Source organism: Stomoxys calcitrans, chromosome 5, assembly GCF_963082655.1.
Source record: "Stomoxys calcitrans chromosome 5, idStoCalc2.1, whole genome shotgun sequence".
NCBI classification, from domain to species: Eukaryota; Metazoa; Arthropoda; class Insecta; order Diptera; family Muscidae; genus Stomoxys; species Stomoxys calcitrans.
The window spans coordinates 122,880,167-122,893,318 of NC_081556.1; the positions used below are offsets into that span (position 1 = coordinate 122,880,167).

Sequence of the window (13,152 nt, forward strand, 5' to 3'; positions counted from 1 at the left end):
GCTGACTTTTGCAATAAGGAGTTAAAATGAGATTAGAAAACGAATTTGATATCCAATTTTGAGGACAATGGCAATATGGGGTTAAAATAAATGATATATGAGAATAGAGCACGTTGCTGATATATTTCTATATGGCAGCTATATCCATATATGGTCCGATTTGGCCCTTTCAAGCCCTGGCCCTGCGTGCAACAAAAAGCGTTTATTTGCCAAATCTCAATATCCCATTTTTTGAAGGCTGTAGCGTGATTACAACAGACGGTCGGATGGACAGACAGACAGACACTCTGACAAGGGTGATTTTTTAGCAATTATCTATTTGGCAACACCGGTTTAAACAGCTCACTCATGTTTCATGTTTTGTTTCGCTGTTAAACATCTTCAGCTTGGTCTATAATTTAACCATGAATCGTCTAACAAACGAACAAGGCTTGCAAATTATTGAATTTTATTATCGAAATGAGTGCTCTGTTAAGAAAGTTATTCGCGCGCTTCTTCGATTGTTTCATCATCATAATTTTTAGCTCAATGGTTAGGTAAATAAGCAGAATTGTCGATTTTGGAGTGAAGATCAACCAGAAGCATTGCTATGAGCTACCAATGCATCCAGAAAAAGGCACAGTTTGTTGTGGTTTATGGGCTGGTGGCATCATTGGACCGTACTTCTTCAAAGATGATGCTAATCGTAATGTAACAGTGAATGGTGAGCGCAACGATGATATCCAACTTTTTTTTTGGCCCAAAATGCAAGAGCTTGACTTGCATGACATGTGGTTTCAACAAGACGTTGCCACATGCCACACAGCTCACGCGCTTTGCGAGTTTTGTTTCACTGTCAAACATCTTCGGTTTGGTCTATAATTTAACCATGAATCGTCTTACAAACGAACAACGCTCGCCCATTATAGAATTTTACTATCAAAATGAGAGCTCTGTTAAGAAAGTTCATTGCGCGATTGTTTCATCACCATAATTTTTCGCTCAATGGTTAGGTAAATAAGCAGAATTGTCGATTTTGAACTTAAGATCAGCCAGAAGCATTGCAAGAGCTGCCAATGCATACAGAAAAAGTAACAGTTTGGTGCGGTTTATGGGCTGGTGACATCATTGGACCGTACTTCTTCAAAGATAATGCGAATCGTAACGTAACGTAACGGTGAATAGTGAGCACCAAAATGCAAGAGCTTGCCTTGCATGACTTGTGGTTTCAACAAGACGGTGCCACATGCCACACAGCACGCGTAACAATGGACTTATTGAGAGGCGAGTTCGGTGAATATTTTATTTCACGTTCGGGACCGGTCAATTGTCCGCCTAGATCGTGAGATTTAACGCTTTTAGACTATTTTATGTGGGGCTATGTTAAAGCTCATATCTATACAGACAAGCCCGCTTCAATGGACGCATTGGAAGGCCACATTGAATCATTTATTCGTGAGATACCGGCCGAAATGTTGGAAAGAGTATGCCAAAACTGGACTAAGCGGATGGACCGTTTGGGGCGCAGTCACGGTCAAAATTTGCTTGAAATAATCTTCAAGCTTTAAATTATATGGACTATCGTACTATCAACTCAAAGAAAGACTTCATGGATTTTTCGGAATTTTATGTGATATATTGGGTTGCCCAAAAAGTAATTGCGGATTTTTCATATAGTCGGCGTTGACAAATTTTTTCACAGCTTGTGACCCTGTAATTGCATTCTTTCTTCTGTCAGTTATCAGCTGTTACTTTTAGCTTGCTTTAGAAAAAAGTGTAAAAAAAAGTATATTTGATTAAAGTTCATTCTAAGTTTTATTAAAAATGCATTTACTTTCTTTTAAAAAATCCGCAATTACTTTTTGGGCAACCCAATAGCTCTTAAAAAATCACCCTTTTTACATACTTTGTAGGGTTGGCAAATGAAAATTTCGATGTGTGTGTGCAAACGGTATGACTAAATGAATATACCTCCCTATCCTATGGTGGTGGGTATAAAAATAAGAGCACTTTGTGAAACGAATACTTAAGCAAATGTTTAACATTGAAATTTTTTTAATTTAGTCACCTTACCTTTATCAGAAGTCAGTCCCTTGTCGGTAGGTGTTATTTTTTTTTGCTGAGGAACATTGTGCTTTCTTTTTGCGTGCGTGCATGTGTAAACACCAGCTCAGATTCCAAACAACACTTAATACACACACACACACACACAGACACTTCTAAGACCCTCATCTTCATAACTATTGGCAATTTGTTGTACACACAAACATACCATGCTCTCCATAATCATTGGCATCGTTGTGTGTGTCCCTCTCTTTCTTTTGGTTCCCCCACTCTCATTTGGTTTCAATTTGATTTATTTACATAAGTATTTCCAACATTATTGAGTTGCTTTTTTTCTTTTTACCATCATCAAACCACTGGGACGAAACGAAGGAGAAGAAGAAGAAGAGAAACAATTCAATGTGTTTTCAAGCCATTGATAACAGATTGAGGTTTAAAATCAGCAAGCAAGCATTTGCGCGCCCTCGTTCTTCCCCTTTCAGCTAGATATTTATTGATATTGTGTTGTGCCACAAGTAAAGAAGATATTAAAATGAGAAAAAATTTAAATTGCAATTTAAAATTTTATGAATTAAGACAAAGAAGCATATAAGGAAGGGAAACTAATGAAAAGGCATTCAGTTTGGCAGGGTCGAACTTTGGATACCCACCAACTCAGGTTTATATCGGTTTTTATGATTTCCACAGACGGACGGACATTGTTTGATCGACCAAGAATAGACAATCAGGTTTACATACACTTTATGGGGACATAGGAGCCATCGTGAGCAGCTGTAAGGATAACTGAACTCTCATTTACCCAGTTACAAAGTCGCAGCCTGTTTGGTGGAATTGGGAGATGAGTCGTGCATGGAACAGCGAAACGATTGGTGGGACGACGAAAATCCTAGAGGTAGAGATCCATAAAAGAAAACGCAAAACATGAAGACCAAAACTCCAATGGAGTGACCACTTGGAGAGCGACATCACGAAACTGGGTGTAAGAAATTGGAGAAGAAACCCACAAAATCGAGGCGCTTGGACATCTATTCTAAGTTCAAATTAAAATAAAGGAAGTAAGAATAGGAGACGGGAAAGAGGGAATAGTGTTTATTGATATGTGTCTTAAATTTCTGAATGTCAATGTTGGTGGGAAAGACATAGTGCATGGTTCGGTCCACTGTCCAATAAACTACAAACGGCTGTGAGTTCTTGGCAAATCATGTATTCCTGGTGAGCATCCTAAAGTCGGGAATAAGAAGCCATTAAAGTAACGATAAAGCAGTAAAACACTACCATCATTCCGACGATGTTCAAGAGAAGCAATAGAGTTGTATACTCTACTGTCCATCATTAGCACCCTCGCCCTCCGCTGAACACGGTCAAATAGGTCCAAGCATGACTCTGGAGCTGACCGGGCTGCCTCTAATCGGCGAGAAACCATTTATTAAAAACTTGTATTGCAATGGACGGTATAAAAGTCCTATTTTGGTAGAGCTTTAAGATGGGGACATTTCGTACCGAATATGGATATCGAATTCGTATCATTAAAGCGCAGAGGTCTGTTCTACTGCCTTTTCTTTAGACGTCTATGTTGCAGTGGGTAAATGTGTACAGTTTGGAGTGTATTTTTGGAGTGAAATGGTCGGTAAATAAGTCCTGTTTCATTTCAGCCCTATATTGTCGTGATTTGTCTACATATCCATTTGGGATGGTACCTCAGACATTATGCATTTGTCAATTTCGTGCTCTACACCCAAATGCATTTCATTTAAGCCCAAAATTGCAATATGTACGGGTTGGAGGGCGATTTGGGGCTGGCACTCCGCAACTTTGCCCAAAAACCATTCATTTGAGCCCCATATTGCTATGTTCGGGAAATAAGATCAAGTGGGGGTGCTTTAGGCGTTACCCACAAAAACTTGACCCCAAAACTGTATTCCTCTTCTACTCTCAAATACCTTTCATTTGAGTCCAATATTGTCGTGATGGGTCAAATAACCTATTTGAGGTGGTTTAAGGAGGTTACCTAGCGCCACCTAGATACCTTACAACAAATTTTAATGTAAATTTCCTAATCTACTCCCAAATTGGTTTCATTTGAGTCCGATATAGCCATGGTGGGCTAATATGCCCATTGGGGTTTTTTTTTTTTTTTGAGGGGGGTGGGGAACCACCCATTACATGGACGTTTTTTTTGCCATATTCGTAATCTACTCTCGATTGCCTTTGATTGAACTCCCATATTGACATAAACGTCCAATATGTCTGTTTGGGGGAGTTTTGGGGTTGGTGCTGCCTTATGGCTACTCAAACACAAATTTTATTCTACTCTTCAATACTTTTCATTTGATACCCATATTTTGCCGCTCGGTCCGCTTTCGATTTTGGGTGGTGTTTTTGGGTTAAAGGGGGAGGGTGCGCCCCCTTCCTTCCGACATCGAAAAATTATATAGCCTATGATTCCGTACAGACCAACCTATCTGAATATCGAGAAAATTGGTTCTGGCCGTTTTTTGAGTCTATACGGAAAAAACCAACAAACCGAGTCCCATATAGTCGTTATTGGCTAATATACCCATTTGGCGGGTTTTATGGGGTTGGATGACCCCCTATAATTCGACCTGATTTTGTGTGCCAGATTCGTAATCTACTGCCCCATATTTATATAGACGTCCTATTTGTCTGCTTTTAGAAGTTTTGGAGTTAGGCCGACTTCCTGGGTACTTCGACCCAATTTTCAATACCATATTCGTATTCTACTCTTCAATAACTTTCATTTGATATCCATATTGTCCTTATCGGTCCACTTTTGATTTTGGGTCGTGTTTCGGGGTAACGGGGGAGGGTCCACCCCCTTCCGATATTAAAAAAGTTACTTGGACCCTATTTTTAATATGAAATTCGTACCTTACTCCTGAATATCTTTTAATTGAGTACCATATTGTCCTGAGCGTAGAGGTTAGCATGTCCGCCAATGACGCTGAAAGCATGGGTTCGAATCCTGGCGAGACCACCAGAAAAAAAATTTCAGCGGTGGTTTCCACCTCCTAATGCTTGCGACATTTGTGAGGCACTATGCCATGTAAAAACTCTCTTCAAAGAGATGTCGCACTGCGGCATACCGTTCGGCTATAAAAAAACTTGAATCAACCTGCACTCATTGATATGTGAGAAGTTTGCCCCCCGTTTCTCAGTGGAATGTTCATGGTCAAAATTTGCATTTCCATACCTTTGGGGTAAGGGGGAGGGTCTACCCCCCCTCCCGATATCAAAAAGTTATATAGCCTATGTGTCTTTCCAGACCAAGCTACACAATCTTTAAAATTTTCTAAGCAATCGGTTCAGCCGCTTTTGAGTCTACACGGAACAAACAAACACAAATTAATTTTTATACCCACCACCCCATAGGATGGGGGTATACTAATCTAGTCATTCCGTTTGTAACACCTCGAAATATTGATTGAGAACCCCATAAAGTAAATATATTCTTGATTGTCTCCATATTTAGAGGCGAACTAGCCATGTCCGTCCGTCTGTCGAAATCACGAAAGCTTAAAATTTTGCACAGATACCTAACACTGATGTAAGACGTTGGGGTTTGCAAATAGGCCATATCGGTTTATATTTGTGTATAGCTCCCATATAAACCGATCTCCCGATTTGACTTCTTGAGCCCCTGGATGCCGCAATTTGGGGCAAAATTTGCATATAATGTCCCTCCCCCTTACCCTAATTTTCAGAAACGCCAGATCTCGGAGATTGGTGGTGCGATTTATGCGAAATTTTGTGTGCTTTCATACAGTACCCTAAAAATAGAAATTTGGTATCCAAATTTCGGATGGGGTACCTAGGGGGGCTGCCCCTCCCTAAAACCTACCAAACATATATTTAGAACAATCACGACAATATGGGATTCAAATGAAAGGTATTTAGGACAAGAAAACGTATCTGACATCCAATTGTGGGACCAAGTGCTAGGGGGACCACCCCAACCCCCAAAACACCCCTAAATTGGACATATTCACCAACCATGGCAATATGGGGCTTAAATGAAAGGTATTTGCGAGTAGAATACGAATCTGATATGCAAATGGGACTACGTTTCGAGGATCCACCCCTTTCCCAAAACACCCCCCCCCCCCCAAACAGGACTTATTTACTGACCATGGGAATGTGGGGCTTAAATAAAAGGTATTTGAGTGTAGGATACGAATTTGATATCAAAATATGGGACCAAGTGCCGCCTCTCACCAAAAAACATCCCCCATAGGGACAAATTTACGATCATAGTAATATGGGGCTCAAATGAAAGGTCTTTGGGAGTAAATTACGAATCTGATATCAATTTTTGGGAAAAGTGTCTATAGGGCCACCCCACCCCCACAACGCCACCCAAATGGTAAGTATTTGCTGACTTTTGCATTATGAGGCTCAAATAAGAGGGTTTTTAGAGTAGAACACGAATCCGATATACATTTCAAAGGCCAACTCACTGAGTGGCCGCCCATCCTCCAAAACACCCCCAAGCCGGTCATGTTTGCCGACTATGGAAATATGGGGCTCAAATTAAAGGTATTTGGGAGTAGACCACGTATCTGATATCAACATTAGGGGCCAACTGTCTAGGGGACGTCCCACCATCATAACAACCCCCAAATACGACGTATTTGCTCACCAAGACAACTTGGGTCTTAAAGAGAGTGGAACTAAGTATTCATAGTTTTTAGGGCCAATACCCCAAACCGGGCATATTTGCTGACTTTTGCAATAAGGAGTTTAAATGAGATTAGAAAACGAATTTGATATCCAATTTTGAGGGCAATGGCAATATGGGGTTCAAATAAATGATATATGAGAATAGAGCACGTTGCTGATATATTTTCAGGGCTTAGAATTTGGGGGACTACCCCACTCCCCAAAACACCCCTAAATCGGGCATATTTACCGATCATATCAATGTGGGGCTTAAATGAAAGCTATTGGGAGACAGAGCAAGAATTGATACCCACTTTCGGGACCAATTTCCTGGGGGTCTACTCCCTTCCCAAAATACCCCACAAACAGCAAATTTTTCCTGACCATCGCAATATGGGGCTCAAATAAAAGTATTTGGAAGTAGAATACGAATTTGATATCCAAATGTAGGACCATGAATTTAGGGCATCACCCCTTCCCCAAAACACCCCCCAAAGGGTAAAAATTTTTCGACCATGCCAATATGTGGCTCATATAAAAGGTATTTGAGATTAGAAAACGAATTTTATAACCTATTTTGGGGCCATGTGTTTGGGGGACGCCTCATCCTGTAAACTCCTCTCAAGCCAATGGCAATATGGGGTTTTAATAAATGTGTATTTGAGAGAAGAGAACGAAGAATCTGGGGGACCACCTCTCCCCCGAAAACACCCCTAAATCAGACATCATGAGAATATCGGGCTGAAATGAAGTATTTCAAGAATGGAGTACACCTTACATCCAAACTTAAATTCATAGACCAATAAAGATCATATGGGATTCAGATAAAGGCACTTATATTGTTAAACTGTTAGTCAAGCGATATACCATTTTCTTAGCATGTTATTTCGCTAAAAGATCTTTAAGTGTCGAAAATAAATATTCCAAGGAGAATTTTTATAAAGTAAAAGAAGGCGCAGCGGAGCTGGCCCGTGTCAGCTAGTAGCTCCCATATAAACCGATCTCCCGATTTGACTTTTTGAGCCCCTGGAAGCCGCAATTTTTGTCCGATTTGGCTGACATTTTGCACATAGTGTTATGTCATGACTCTCAATAAATGTGTCAAATACGGTCTATAACCAGATATAGCTCCCATATTTTAGCAGAATCCATGGAGGTGGGTTCCCAAGATTCGGCCCGACCGAACTTAGCACGCTTTTACTTGTTATAAATAAGATTTTACTGGATATAGTAATGACACAATTATCTTTTGGTGGAAGATAAAAAATCTTTACATGCTCTAATTTTTAAATTCCCAATGATTTCATAATGATTTCTGCATATTTTGACTTGCTTTGCTAAGATCTTTAGTTTTTGATTTAAAATTTCCAACTAAAATCCCAAATCAAAAATTTCATCACCTGTGGTTGTGCGGGTTGTGAACACCCTAAGGCTCGTATCGCCAACTTTATCTTCTTCCAGTCATAATATCAACTAAAGGACTTAACAATGGCATTTTTGTTTTCTACAGCTACCTTAGATTATAAATAAATCCACAAAGGATTGTGGATTGCAGATTGTTATAAAATGATAACAATCATCCCAACAACAACAACAACAACGAAAACAGGACAACAATAGCCCTAAAAACTTTTGCTGCCTAACAAAAGAATAGAAAAAATGCTATTAAAACTGTTGCAAAACTACCTGGACACAGAGAGAGGGAAGATGTTTGTTTTCGTTTAACCAACCAGGAAAAGAAGGAGAAAATAATATGTAGTTGGCCATGGAATATAAAGGATGTCCCTTTCCAGAATTCCTTTAAATCATAAAGGGAAAAATACCGGTAGAACTTTATGAATGTTTTAAGGATATTCTCAGTCATAGAGAACAATGATACACCGGATGAAATGAAAAAGAGACAAAAGCCAAACCAAAAAGGCGAAAAAAAAATCTCAGAAATATTGCAAAATGTCATTGACTATGGCAGTACTTGAATTTTTACTCAAGCCCCTATGGCTCCACAGTCTCCTAGCCTATGCCCAGAATGATTAACGACTTTACAGAGGTGATTTCACAGTAGGTTTTTATCTAAGCATGTTATTCACGAGAACAAAAAGACAAAAAAATCAAAAAATGCCTCAAGGTACTTTACCATACGTACACGTTTGACTTGAATCATTTATAATCCCTTTTTGATACGTTAACCTATTACCATAGGCATGACAGGTTTATGCCCATGACAGAGCAGTAACGCACACATGCAAATTCAAGTTCCTGGATATTTCTTTTCGTTGGCCAAGTTTAAGTGATTTTAGATACGATTCCTTTTACATTGTCAGGATGTCTATTCGACTACTGGTCATTAAGACTTCCTTTGAGGATTTGGGGCGGGTAATTTTCTGAACTCTTAACACATTCAGTCAAATGTTTTAACAATAATTTGCCAAGAATTAGACATTCGATAGACAGATTTAGAAATCACAGAAATAAAGACGTGTTAGTAGGAACAATGAAAAAGCGTGGTAAGTACGGCCGGGCCAAATCTTATTGTATATATCATCCACTAAGTTGTTGAAAGTCATAACAAAAAAAGTTGTGCAAAATTTCAGCCAAATCGGATAGGAATTGCGCCCTCTAGAGGCTCAAGAAGTCAAGACCCCAGATCGGTTTATATGGCAGCTACATCAGGTTATGAACCGATTTCAACTATTTTTTAAACAGTTGCTGAAAGTCATAACAAAACACCACGTGCGAAATTACAGCCAAATCGGATAATAATTGCGCCCTCTAGTGGCTCAAGAAGTCAAGACCCCAGATCGGTTTATATGGCAGGTATACCGGAATATGGACCTATTTGAACCATAATTAGCACATCAGTAGAAAGTCATTACAAAACACTACATGCAAAATTTCAGCCAAATCGGATAATAATTGCGCTCTCTAGGGGCTAAGGAGTCAAGACCCCAGATCGGTCTATATAGCAGGTATATCGGGATATGGACCGATTTGAACCATAATTAGCACCATCAGTAGAAAGTCATAAGAAAACACCTCATGCAAAATGTCAGCTAAATCGGATAATAATTGTGACCCCCTAATGGCTCAAGAAATCAAGATCCCAGATTGGTTTATATGGCAGCTATATCAGGTTATGAACCGATTTTAACCATAATTAGCACATCAGTAGAAAGTCTTAACAAAACACCTCATGCAAAATTTCTGCCAAATCGGATAATAATTGCGCCCTCTAGTGGCTCAAGAAGTCAAGACCCCAGATCGGTTTATATGGCAGCTATATCAGGTTTGAGACCGATTTGAACTATTTTTAATACAGTTGTTGGCAGTTATAACAATACACCTCATGCAAAATTTCAACCTAATCGGATATTAATTGCGCCCTCTAGTGGCTCAAGAAGTCAAGACCCCAGATCGGTTTATATGGCAGGTACACCGGGATATGGACCGATTTGGACCATAATTAGCTCATCAGTAGAAAGTCATAAGAAAACACCTCATGCGAAACGTCAGCTAAATGGGATAATAATTGCGCCCTCTAGTGGCTCAAGAAGTCAAGACCCCAGATCGGTTTATATGACAGCTATATCAGGTTTTGGACCAATATGAACTATATTCAGCACAGTTGTTGAAAGTCGTAACAAAACACCTCATGCAAAATTTCATCCAAATCGGATAATAATTGCGCCCTCTAGTGGCTCAAGAAGTCAAGACCCCAGATCGGTTTATATGGCAGTTATATCAGGTTATGAACCGATTTGAAATATACTCAGCACAGTTGTTGGCAGTGAAAACAAAACACCTCATGCAAAATTTCAGCCAAATCGGATAATAAATGCGCCCTCTAGTGGCTCAAGAAGTCAAGACCCCTGATCGGTTTATATGGCAGCTACACCAGGATATGGACCGATTTGAACTATTTTTAACACAGTTGTTGGAATTCATAATAACTCAACTATTCTTAGCACAGTTGTTGAAAGTCATAACAAAACACGTAATGCAAAATTTCAGCCTAATCGGATATTAATTGTGCCCTCTAGTGGCTCAAGAAGTCAAGACCCCAGATCGGATTATATGTAAGCTATATAGGGTTATAAACCGATTTCAACTATTTTTAGCACAGCTGTTGAAAGTCGTAACAAAACACCTCATGCAAAATTTCAGCCAAATCGGATATTAATTGTGCCCTCTAATGGCTCAAGAAGTCAAGACCCCAGATCGGTTTATATGGCAGCTATATCAGGTTATGAACCGATTTTAACTATTTTTAAAAAAGTTGTTGAAAGTCATTACAAAAAACGTCGTGCAAAATTTCAGCGTTTTAAACGAAATTTTGTGTGCTCTCATATGGTACCCTAAAAATAAAAATTTGGTATCCAAATTTCGGATGGGGTACCAACGCGGGCTGCCCCACCCTAAAACCTACCAAACATAAATTTAGATCAATCACAACAATATGGGACTCAAATGAAAGGTATTTAGGATGAGATAACGTATCTGATATCCAATTGTGGGACCAAGTGCTAGGGGGACCACCCCAAGCCCAAAACACCCCTAAATCGGACATATTTACCGACCATGGCAATATGGGACTCAAACGAAAGGTATTTGCGGGTAGAATACGAATATGATATGCAAATGTGGGATTACGTTTGTGGGGATCCATCCCTTTCCCAAAACACCCCCCAAACACGACTTATTTACTGACCATGGAAATATGGCCATGGATTCAGATAACGTCACTTATATAGATAAATTGTTAGTCAAGTTAGAATGGTATTTCACTAAAAGATATTTAATTGTCGAAAATGAATATTCCAAAAAAATTTTTGTTCCATATAAAGTTAAGCATGTTTCTAAGCATGTTTTCTATGGAAGAGAGAGAAGGTAGACAATATGGATTCAGATAAAGGCACTTATATAGTTAAACTGTTAGTCAAGCTAGCATGGTATTTCTCTAAAAGATCTTTAATTGTCGAAAATAAATATTCCAAAGAGACTTTTGTTCCATATAAAGTAAAAGAAGGCACAGCGGAGCGGGCCCGGGTCAGCTAGTCAACTATACAATATGGGTGCAAACATTGTATGAGAAATTCAGTTTGACCAACTCCTGAATTTCTCATACAATGTTTGCACCCATATTGTATAGTTGACTAGCTGACCGGGGCCCGCTCCGTTGCGCCTTCTTTTACTTTATATGGAACAAAAGTTTCTTTGGATTATTTATTTTCGACAATTACAAGATCTTTTAGTGAAATACCATGCTAACTTGACTAACAGTTTAACTATATAAGTGCCTTTATCTGAATCCATATTGTCTACCTTCTCTCTCTTCCATAGAAAACATGCTTAGAAAACACTCAATGATTCATCACAACATTGCACAAGATGATGCTATTAAAACTTCATTTATGAACTTTTGGGGATTATTATTGCTTAGCGCGATATTCTTTGGCTTACCCCATATGGCCTGAATAAAAATGTAATAATAAAAGATGTTTCTATTGCTGCCAGAGTAAAATCCAAATTTAAGAACCATAATGAATAATGTGGTATACTTAAAAGGATTTATTACCCACATTATCATGCCACCCGCCCTCTACACAAAAACCCATGCAGCCAGTTTAGTGCTTGGGTGTTAGTTGGTATAGGTAGATAGAGGGGGCAGTGTTTGTTTGCACTTCTGACAAAGACTGAGAGTGAGTGAGAGAGAGAGAGAGAGAACAAGAGCACACTTACCTTCGTTCGATGTTGGTGTTTTGTCATTATTACTCATCTTGATGGATTTACGTGGGAATTCCTTTTGTTGTGGATGAGTGTCCCGTGGATGGTTGTTAGAATTGCTGTTGGGTGTTTTGTTTTGGTTTCTCCTTTGTAGTTGTTGTTGTTGTTTGTATTTGTGTTTTGGTTTGTTTTTGTTTTTTTTTGCCGCTTTTCTTTTGATTCAGTTAATGATACTTCTTCGTTGTGGCTTATCTGGGGTCGTTTGTAGATATCTCTGTTGCTTATCGAGTTATTTCCTTTGGCTCTCTGCCTTGGACTCTCCCTGGCTGCTTCTTTTTTTTCGCTCTCCCTCTCTGCCTTGCTGTCTATTTAAATTGTCGTTTATTGTTATTATTAGACAATTTTGCATAAGCTGGGTTTCTTTTATTTTTCTTGCATGGGCTTGGTAAGGGGGGGGGGGGGGGGGGGGGGGGGGGAGCAGCAAGGAAGGCAGGTGTTGCTTTAATACGATTTTGCTTTTCGAAACTAGGATTTTATTTGCGATTTGTCTTCCTTCCTTCCTTCCTTACTGACGGTTCTTTAGTGTTTTTCGGTGCTTTTAGGAATTCTAAGGTGATGCGAGGTAATGGCATGCATTTGCCTGTTGGTGAAGGCCAATAGCAAGGCGAAATACAAAACGAGTGGCTGGGAAAACCTTAAAGTACAGTATGG

General features: G+C 39.3%; 1 protein-coding gene across 7 annotated transcripts in view; it reads right to left on the reverse strand.

Moving 5' to 3' along the window:
* LOC106088042 (sodium channel protein 60E) overlaps positions 1–12,789 on the reverse strand; it is a 542,226-nt gene extending 529,437 nt beyond the window's left edge. For all 7 annotated transcript variants that reach the window (XM_059369621.1, XM_059369619.1, XM_059369617.1 and 4 more), the window contains exon 1: positions 12,457–12,789. In XM_059369621.1, coding sequence (XP_059225604.1) covers positions 12,457–12,493 — 37 coding nt within the window. In that variant the 5' untranslated portion in view covers positions 12,494–12,789. The remainder of the gene's footprint in view (positions 1–12,456) is intronic.
* Positions 12,790–13,152: the final 363 nt, after the last annotated feature.